The sequence below is a fragment of the Syngnathoides biaculeatus genome, chromosome 10 (assembly GCF_019802595.1).
Source record: "Syngnathoides biaculeatus isolate LvHL_M chromosome 10, ASM1980259v1, whole genome shotgun sequence".
Taxonomy (NCBI): domain Eukaryota; kingdom Metazoa; phylum Chordata; class Actinopteri; order Syngnathiformes; family Syngnathidae; genus Syngnathoides; species Syngnathoides biaculeatus.
The window spans coordinates 15,802,764-15,813,573 of NC_084649.1; the positions used below are offsets into that span (position 1 = coordinate 15,802,764).

The 10,810-nt window shown below is 39.3% G+C and overlaps 1 protein-coding gene across 1 annotated transcript; it reads right to left on the reverse strand.

The window, feature by feature from the left end:
• Window positions 1-170: 170 nt before the first annotated feature.
• shisa4 (shisa family member 4) lies at window positions 171-10,456 on the reverse strand. The gene is made up of 5 exons (XM_061832858.1): window positions 9,812-10,456; window positions 8,190-8,367; window positions 5,241-5,377; window positions 4,965-5,156; window positions 171-3,708 (listed from the first exon to the last, which is right to left on the reverse strand). Exons 1-5 carry the CDS (start codon window positions 9,897-9,899, stop codon window positions 3,668-3,670), a joined length of 636 nt encoding a protein of 211 aa, XP_061688842.1. The 5' UTR covers window positions 9,900-10,456; the 3' UTR covers window positions 171-3,667.
• Window positions 10,457-10,810: the final 354 nt, after the last annotated feature.

Here is a 10,810-nt window from a genome sequence, read left to right on the forward strand (position 1 = left end):
AGTAAACAGGACAAGTGGCAAGTCCGAATCATCAGAATAAAACAAGACGGATGACATACATTCCAAAGTTAAACTTTATGTCATTAGAGATAAAAACTCTTTACTCTTATATATTACAATATCATACCTTCCATTTTAGTTGTTTTCCTAACTCATAGTAAGTTTTAACAACACACACAATCAGAGGAAAAACAAACAAACAAAAAAAGCCATGGAAGAAGAATTCATGAAGTGGAGTACAGGTGAAAGCGTTGAAACATTTCCAGTGTGCTTTCTAATGGCTCAGTAACTACCAACATTACACAGTTTGCGCAAATATGATTAAAAGACAGAATGAGTCAAGGCTCGATTAGGAGGAAAATGCAGTTTGTCTAACAAACATAAGGGCCATCAACATTGGAGTCTTTTTTTTTTTTCTTCCTTTCTTCCCATTCCCGGATGTGTTGGATAGGATAGCCTAAAAATTAGCTGGATAGCCTAAAAACTGGCTACAAGAGGTACATTTTATTACATTGTAAAGCAAAAGTATTGTTTGCATTAAGTCTCAATAAGATCTCATTATAACACAGCAAAGCAGATGAGGTACGGGATTCCAAAATATGGATTTCAACCGTTAAACTATGAAAGTGGATTTACGCTGCATGTCCAAGAGTCCGTTCCAATTTTGGAACACATCTTTGTATTATTTGTTGAAAAACTCATTTTCTATTTCTGCATGCAGGGCAAACAAAGTATTACTTTGGCGCCATCTGGGGAAATACTGTCGCCGTCGCTAGGTTTAATTCACTGACGGCGTTTCGTGTCTGCGTTTGTATCGTTGGCGGCGAACGCACCTTGTGCGGTTGCTTCTCTCAGGAATCTCTTTTGCCAACATTTATAACAGAGAAAATACCGCAGAGTGTTTCATGACGCAGTACCGTTTGTGTAAAATTGTAGTCGACATTTTTGTGTTCCCACATGATTACATTTCAGTTAATTTAGATGAGCGGGCTAGCCCATGCTATAATTGAGCCTCATGTGAAGTTGGTTCCTTTCTGTTGATTAATTTAACAACCGAATAGTCATTTATATGACAAAGGATAACGACTGTGTACATGTTAGATGCATGGTGTTTATGTTTTTCTAATAATTGTTGGTCTGTGTTGTTGCGGAGTAAATAAATCAGTCCTAACGGAATACCCATTTTGTCTTCTGATCTGTGCTTTGCCACCATTTTGTGACATTAATCCTATCTGTGGGGGCATGGTGGTGCAGCTATGGAGCGTTCTGAGGACCAAGGTTCAAATCCCGGGCCCGCCTGTGTGGAGTGTTCTCCATGTGGGTGTGTGGGTTTCCTCCCTTATCCCAAAAACATGCAACATTAATTGGACACTCTAAATTGCCCCTACGTGCGATTGAGAGTGCGACTCTTGTTTGTCTCTGTGTGCCAGTTCACGGCGTACCCCGGCTCCTGCCTGATGATAACTGATAGGCTCCGGCACTCTTGTGAGGATAAGCGGCTCAGAAAATGGAAGCATATCCCATCTGTTTTCACATTGCACTCAAACCAAAAGCTATCCAATATGTATCCCATTTTAATCCAGATTTGAGTCCAACGTGAAGATAACCAATAGCGCCCGCCCCTTTCTTTTCGACATAAATATCGGGGGTGCCACTTGGACCTTGCAGCGTAAATACAGCTTTTGTTTCACGGTGACAGGGGCGGTGGGATGTTGTGCGTCCAGTTCAAAAATTCAAAGCAGCGTAAACGACCGCCAACTCCCTCGACCTGATATGTTACACCAGAACTAATAATAAACATAACAGTAAATATTCACCATGGACATCACGCTAACACATCCTACATTGACATCAATGCAAATATAGTTCTACTTCGTTTTGGAAAGGAAAGGAAGTTGGGAGCATGCCGACACTGGTCAGATGTTACACGGTGCAGCTAAAAGAAACGTTAGCGTCCAGCAACGTATGGAAAACAATGCAGCGTTTCAACTAACGACAAGATTCAAAGTAGCATCAAAACCACAAGTTATTTCGAGCAGCAATCATGGCATACGTACCGGCTTTAGCAGCACCACACTGGAAAGAAAATAGCAGTTCAAAGGTCACAACTATACCTTTTTGTTTTTTGGGGTTTTTGAAATTGAGCACAAAAAAAAAATTGGACTCTTAAGACTTAAATATTACATCTTTCTTGTGATGTTCTTATGAAACAACAATTTGGTATTTATTTTTTTATTTGAGTCAAATTTCAACTACTCATAAAAGAAATGACAATTTACCATTGCGGATTTTCAAGCAAAAATTACTTTTGTTCAAGTAAAATGAAAACTTTATTGGTTGCAAAATTAATACTTCTTTTCTGGAATAGGTATCGCAGGGTAATAATTCCAACTCTTCATATCACATAGTGTTTTGACTTTTTTCATGTAAAATTACAGCTTTTTAGAAAAATCCAAATTTCATTGTTAATTTCACTGTAAAATTACAACAGACTGACTTCCCCCCCAGTAAAATTATAATTGTAATATTAAAATCTATTGTAATTTTTTTGTTAGTTGTAACATTTTTTAAAATCACAAAAATTACACGTTGTTCTTGTGATAATTTTGTTAAATTAACTCTTAATACTCTGACTTTATTTGCACACAAAAATAATATTTTTTTAATCCAGCAGCAAATTTTGGTTGAATCTTGGAATTTTACCACGTTTTTCTTGTTACATTTATGGTATTGTTGTAACACAACTTTCAATTTTGGCAAAAGACTTGGAATTCTTGTAGCGTTTTGACTTGTACCATAACTTTCTTCAATTAAAATTACAATTTTCGACAAAAGTTTCTTAATACATGGGATACAACCTTTACCTTTTTTCTCAAAAAAAAAAAATAGATTTTGCCATTTTTTTTTCTTTTCAGTGTGGTATTTTTAACACGTTCTTATAGCAAATACAACCTCTTGTTTTTTTTTCTATTTTCTTTTTTTTTTTGTCAATCCAACATGCATCACTTGCATGGCAATTGCATGTTTTAATCACATGAAAAACAAAGCAAAAAAAACAAACGCACATTATGTAATCATATTTCTGGATCAGTCACAGATATGAGCTAGCATGTTGCCTCGTGCCACATTAACACTACTTATCAAGTGTCAAATGTGTATTTGGAAAAGGATAAATGGGGGGGGGGAAATAGAAAGGGATGTCACACTGTACTGTACATACCCTGATTCCAATAGTCGTAGGACTCATCCAAACATTTAGCCTGCCAAATATCTGGATGCACTTTCCCCTTTTGTTCAACAAAACAATTTCACAATATGACAAAATTAAAACCATGTAGTGTTAACGAGGCGGCTTTCTGTTCAGTCACGGCACCTTCCGTCACACAAAGTCTTGAAAATGGCTGACCACGCCCTGTGCAAAAACCACACTGTCATTTAATCTAGCAGAAATGTTACCTGCTGCAAAAAAAAACCCCATCATCATCTTTATGCTGGATGAACACCGAAGCATTTGTCTGTTGAGGTGTGTGTGAGAAATGTTGCTGCTTTCCTTCTTTTAAAAGTCCATTTTTCCCCTCATTGCTGCCATTGACCGCATGTTGTGTGTGCGTGTATGTGCACGCATGCGTGCATGTGTGTGTGTGTGTGTGTGTGCACGTTTATCTGATCATTGGCCAGGATACTGCGGAGGAGAGTACGGTGGAGGAGCTGAGAAAAGAAAAACATTTATGGTCAGGTGATTATCATCCAGTGCATCAGTGTATAGACAGTATATTTACGCATTCTCTCAACTATTAACAGATTTGCAGTGAAATTTCTGTCTTATCTTTGTAAAAAAAGACTTGACTTTATGGACGTAAGATTACAACTTTATTCACTTAAAATTACAACTTTGCATATAAAACCATGATCATTACCTTATTCCCATAAAACGAAAACATGCTTGTAGTAACATGAAATTCAAAATTCACTAAACTTTTTTTTTTCTTGTAAATTGTTTTCATGTACAAAGCTAAACTTTTTTCCAAGTGATTAAATGACTTATTTGATGCAAAAAAATTCCCATGTCATAATATTATAAACATTTCCAAGTAAAATTACAACTGTATCTGTGTAAATTACTGCTTTACTCATGCGACTTAAAATGCAACATAAAATTACTTTTTTATGACTACACATAAAACTTACAATTTTATTGTTGTAACATAACTTATTTCATGTATAATTGTAACTCCACTTAAAATGACATTTAATCACGTTTGTTTTTCGATGCAAAATGCTGCCTTTTTCACAAATTTGACTTTATTCACATACAATGACAACTTCAGGTTGTAATACTGATATTTTTTTCCCCAAAATCCAATTACAACTTTATTTTCATAATATTTCGATTAGGTTCACATAAAATGACATCTTATTATATATAATATAATGTTATGAGAATATTACACTATTAACTACACTCTCATTTTCTCTACAACCTTGTTCTTGTGAGACTGTATTATACCCTTTCGTGCATTAAAATCATTACTAATGTTAGCACCGCCATGCTAATGCTAACCCTAGCCCCGCGCTAACAGGGCTGGTTAAAAAAAAAAAAAAAAAACATACTGGTAAAAATCACTGAGAAACGGCAGTAACACGCTAGTGCAGCGCTAACAGGGCCAGACCGGTAAAAGTCACTTCCTCGGCACATATATTCCACCAGTCTCACTCTGACCTTTTTCGCTAGAGTGTCCCCTTGCGGCAGTTAGAAAAAAATGCATTAATTAGCCGGATCACTGCATAAACCGCAGGGTTGAAAGCATGTGAAAAAAGTCGTGGTTCATAGGCTGGAAATTACGGTACTAAAAGCGACCTTGTGCTGTGTGTAGACAACGTCTTTAATTGCCTGGTCACAACGCAATGGTGTTCGTGTCCAGATTTGCGTTACCCCACAATGAGATGCGCGATGTGGGTCTTACCTTGGCTGTAAGCAGGATCCATATGGGGAGGGGGATAGTGTCCGGACTGCATAATGGGGTACTGAGAGGGCATTCCCGGATACTGGGGCGCCATAGGATAGCCCGGGTGGGGATACTCGGACGGTCCAAGTGGTTTTCCGTAGGCGTCGTACAGCGGCTCCACGGGGTAGCTGGCCATCGGGATCTGCTGGGCTGTGGGCCAAAGACGTTCGAATTGCGGCGTGAGGGCCCGCTACGACTTCGACGCGGACCAATTTAAAAACGGACAACTCTTACGGTCATAAGGAGTCCGGCCCCGCTGCAACCGTCTCTGGTAGAGATAACAGCAGGAACACATGAAGCAACACACCATGGTGGCGATAATGGCCACGAAGAGCAGGATGGACGAGGCGATGCCGGCTAATGTTGTCGGACTAAAAAAAAAAAAAAAAATCAAAAATCAACAAAGATTTAACACAATCTACTACAACATACTCATGAGGTAAACCGTCGTTTATTAGAAACGTATTGTAATGGCCCGCGAGTGGTCGAGAAGACACAGCTACACTTTCATTTGCGTCTTTGAACAAACTGAAAGAAAATACGGAACAGGCACACTCATACACACAGACAGCCCAGCCAACTCTACGCTCTCATTTGCTGACACTCCTGTCACTCATCAAGCAGGGACCCCGCCTTTTAAAGCAATACACACACAATCGCAGTTACTACCGTAACATGTGAGAATGGCTAGCCCAAGTGGGGAAAAATAATGCTCCCATCTCACAGTCACATTATTGTATAATAATGTGAAATCTACTTTTATCTGATTACTCAACTAAGCATCGGGATAATCGGTACAATACTTGATTTAAAAAAAAATACATTCAATAGCTGTAAACCTAGTTAAAGCATGTTCAATGCTACGTGGGAGTTACAATTACGAGTATGAAATTGGAAATTTTAAACGTTTGTTTTGCATTTCTAACTTAATTTTGTTTAATTGATCAGTTTTTTTCTCCACACACTTGATCAAAATGTCATCCCCACTTACCTATACCCTCTGTCTTGCATTCCTTTGCAAATTCAATTTTCTACCCTTCACTTTTCAAAGGTTTACAAACATGTACCAGAGGCCAACCAATCAGGAGTTTGACACGGTAAATTCTCATTGGTTGTTACTACCCAATCATCACTAAGAAGTGGGGGAAAAAAAAAACTCTAGGGATGTGCCATCTTGTTGCATGGCATTATGGTTGTAGCAGCCAATTTTTTTGAGGCAGAGGTCTGTCGTGGAACTTTTACAGAAAAGAAAATTTAATACAGCAATTTTCTTTTCATGCACATCATTTAGATTTTTATGTTGGTGACCCCAGCTCGACAGCAACTGTAGACCGGGCTTCTGTTGGGGGTTTCAATATGTGGCCATGACCTGTGAATAATGATGACTGCACAGTACTTAGGATTTAGCTATAAAAGGACAAAATGGAAAAAAAAAATTATTCATTAGGCTCAGAGTGATTGTTTTTTTCGTTATAGGCACAATAGTTCCCATCCCAAAGAGATTACATTCACGATAACATTATGAAGATGAAGCCAGAAAATCCTCATATTAGACTGACAGCATGCAGTCTGACAGTTTTGTGCGGATTTGGTAAAACCATTAAATCGGTGAAATTTACTTTCGAGAGCTACTATTTGGTGAGAGATCTAATTTTTCAACACGTAAAATTATTTTATTTTTAGTTTGAGGTAACGTCCATGAAAACTATCACAGCTAAAAGGATTAAATTTACAGGGGACCCACAGATTACGATAAAGGCAATATAGAGTCTCCTCCAAATGTATTGGGACGGCAAGGTCAATTCCTTTGCTTTAGTTGTATACTGAAGAGATTTGGGTTTTAGATCAAAAGATCAACATGAGACAAATGTTCAGAATTCCAAGATTGATTTCATGCTATTTACATCTAGTTAAAAAACTCAGGATGGAGCACATTGTATTTGAAGACACCAACTTCTCAAGTGAGCAAAAGTCTTGGAATAAACATTAAATTAACAAAGTGGCTAATGTTTAATATCTGGTGGCATAACCTTAACTAGCAAGAACTACATCAAGCCTACGACCCATTGACCTCACCAAACTGTTGCATTCTTTATTTTAGATGCTTTTCCAGGTCTTAACCGCAGCCTCTTTCAGTTCTTGTTGGTTTCTCCCTTCAGTCTCCTATTCAGTATGTAAAATGCATGCTCTATTGGGTCAAGGTCTAGTGATTATCTTGACCAGTCAGAGACCTTGCACTTTTTCGCCATGATGAAGTCCCTTGTTATATTGGCAGTATATTTTAGGTCATTGTCTTGTTGCATGATGAAGCTTCTCCCAATTAATTTAGATGCATTTTTCTGTCAACTTCCAGACAAAATAGTTTCGTAGATTTCAGAATTCATTCTGCTGCCACTAACGTGAGTTACATCATTATTAAAGACTATTGACCCATTTCAGAGGCACCCATACAAGGACGAACATTCAGTTACTGCCGACCATGAAGAAAATGTCGAAGAAAGAAGACACATGAAAGCACACGCAAAAGTGTGTCTTAACTAAGTGAAAATAAATGACTGCCTCAGTGCAACACTTAGAGTAAGGTGATAGTGTGAAAAGGAGCATTTTGCGATATACAGACATCTAATATTCTCCCTCATCACATTCAATGGCACTGGAGAGTTTTGCTTCATGTTTTCCTGCTGTTACTGACTCCTTACAACTGTAAGATTTGTTACTTTAAATTGGCTTGTGTGGAAGTCGTAGATGTCCTTAACGCCACAATTCAAATGTCTATGACCCACAGAGGGATTTGCCGGCTTCATCTTCATTATGTAATTGTGAATTTAATTATCCCTAGGATGAAGGGGTGGGGGAGGGGAAGAATGAGAATTGAGAATCGTTTGGAACCAGAATTGGGACCAGAATCGCTCAAATTCAATCAATGCCCGACCCTAAGTAAGCATTTCTTGTCCAATTTTTGGCCAAATTCAGGTTGGCCAGCCTCTAGCTACATGCAACCCAAATGATCACCATGGAAAATTGATGAACACATATTTGTTCGCTTCACTTTGTGAAGATGTAGACTGTTATGCTCCATTTTTTTGCAGTACATGTTTATTATAACAACCGATGTTGAAGTTTAAGAAATGTGATGGGAGATTTTCAACTCTGCCGGTTGATTTAGCGAAGGGCCGCACCGACCTGAATTGGAAGAGCATGCAGCGCTTCTGCTCACGCTCCGTGATCATCTTGAAGGCGTCCAAGCAGCAGTAGCGTCGCTGACAGTTGCCGCAGCAGAAGGTGATGAGCGGGCAGTCGAAGCCATTGTGCCACGTGCCATTCTTGTCCACGTACCACAGGCAGTCCTCGTTGGCCCCGACTGCGGACAAAAACGCAAATATAATGTTAGGGGAATGGTATTAAATTCATTGCAGCCTCCTTAACTGGACACATTTTTTATATGATGCTAAAAAAATTAGACACAAATGGCAGCTACAATTGATTAAAGCTAATCTAAATCCCCAATTGTCCTGTGTGTGACTTCAGTGACAACAAACAGGGGGGCCTCAGTTTAGAACGGCACAAGATGGCACGATCTGTTACTGCGTTACAGTACTCGGTTTTTATGGCCTAAACACTGTGTGCTACTCGTTTACAAAATGGAAACTTGAAAATAAACAGTGCAGCAACACAGGCAAATATTCTTCATACTAAAAATATAGGCAGTTATTTTGCCCACATGTAGATGAGAAACTCAAGCCGAATTTTTCTCAAGAAATCTGAGATTGTTTAGTTAAATTGTTAAAAAGATATTAAGTCATAAGGGGTGGAATGGTGGCCACGAGTTGGACTGTCTCCCCACAGTTCTGAGGACAGGGGTTTAAATCCCGGGTCCACTCTAAAAGTCTTGTACGACTGGTTGTTTATATGTGCCCTGCGAATGGCTGGCAACAAGTTCAGGGTGTACCCAGTCTTCTGCTGGGATAGGCTGCAGCACTCCCTCAACCCTTGTGAGGATAAGGAGCTCAGAAAACGTGTGTATGGATGGATAGATTATATTTTAAGGTTTTCACGTTATACTTGCATTGTTTTTCATTTAACTAAAGTGGAAAACTTAGTTTTTTTCATTGAAAGTGGTATCATTTTAGAGGCCCAGGCCCTTTATCATCAAATTACGATGCATGCAGCGCAAGAAAAATTAAGTTTGACACCCGTCAACTTGTGACCACAGACAGTACAGATTCATGAATGGGTACAATATTTCCTCAGTCATCTTGTGCACTCATTTGAGATGCTCTCGTCTTGAGGGATTGTTTTTGCCTAGTTGCTGAATCACGACTCAAGTGCACTTTGAAATGAAGACAAAAATACGATATCTAACATGTGCTCAGATTTTACCTACCAAAATACAGAGGGAAGTCAATTTGAGCGACAGGACCGCCAGTGCTACGTAAAGCAAACGGCATCATCGATTGTCTCGCATCCCTCAATATGGCGACCATTTATTTGCATCACCTATGCCATAAAGTACCCGGATATTATATTCGTCACTATCGCGTAAGTAAACGAAAAAGATTTTTTTTAAATTCCAACTCTTCTAAAACATAAACGTTTAATTAGATACTGTGTGTGTGTGTTTTTTTTTTCCAACAATTCAGACGAGATACAGAACTGCTTGCGCGCCGAGACGAGACGCAAACACAACTCAGAACAGAAATAACACGACGAAAAGGGTGATGTTTATCTGCCAACGTCCATCTTTAGCAATGAGGCGTTAGCAAGCGAAGGGGCCTGGACGTCAAGGGATTAACCCAAAACCTTACCCGGAGAGGAGCAGACCACGGTTAGTAACGCTAACACGGTCGTCGTCGACGCCGCAACCGACGCGCTGGTGCCAGTGTGGAACGCCATTTCTCGTCCCGTCTGCAAGAACGAGGCGATACACAGATGAATTGACGGCTAACAGGTGTAGTCAGTCATGATCCGGGCTTGGAAGTCGGCTGAGGTGGTTTATCCGTCGAAAATGACACACGAGATGACTGTGACGCCGTTCAACCCTCCGCTCGGATGGTCGTGATGCTTTCAAGTGCACGCGAGAAAATGTCGGATATGTCGCCAATCACCACCACAACTCCAGAACTAAAGTCCCGTCAATACAGCTGGTGATCAACGGTGTCGTCAGATTTTCTGATATTGTTCTTCAAGCCTGTGATCACACTCTCAACGGGTAATTCTCTTTCAAACGTCAATTAATACAAATTTGGTCGAATGTACTCGTGCAGTGAACGCACCAAGCCAATCCGGTGCAGGCAGTTGAACACGTCGACTCCCCTAAATATAGCGCAGTAGTGCATAGCACGGGGTGGATTTTAATTCTAGTGAGAAAAAAAAAATGAATGAAAATGAAATCTACAACCCATTTCGCAATATTTAATCAGGAATGGTCTCTGGCATACTTGGAAAAAAATTCAAGATGCAGGTTCCCACTGAAGACCCAGGTACCAAATGCATTACAGTACAACAATAATAATAAATTGGGATTTATTTATATATATATAAATCCTAGTTGAGGAACTTAAGTATTGGAAATAGAATTAAAAGGATTGTATACCACAAGTTGTGTCTCTTGAGGGCCTCTTCACCCAGCCAAGTGTCAAATGAGACAACCAAATAAATCTTGTGTGCTTATTTCTGAATACGTATTTGATTAAACACCCTCTGCCCCACCTTTATGCAAGAATGTGAAAAAAAAAACTAAAAGAGCAAAAACAGCATATTGAAGTCTAGAAGTAAATCACACGCGGAAACTGTCTGTTCAGACT

Coding starts and splice junctions, on each gene's coding strand:
- shisa4 (XM_061832858.1), bottom strand. CDS start 9,899: ATGGCGTTCCACACTGGCACCAGCGCGTCGGTTGCGGCGTCGACGACG. Junction 5,378..8,189: donor TGCATGCTCTTCCAATTCAG/GTCGGTGCGGCC, acceptor TTTTTTTTTTAG/TCCGACAACATTAGCCGGCA. Junction 5,157..5,240: donor GGGCCGGACTCCTTATGACC/GTAAGAGTTGTC, acceptor TTTGGCCCACAG/CCCAGCAGATCCCGATGGCC.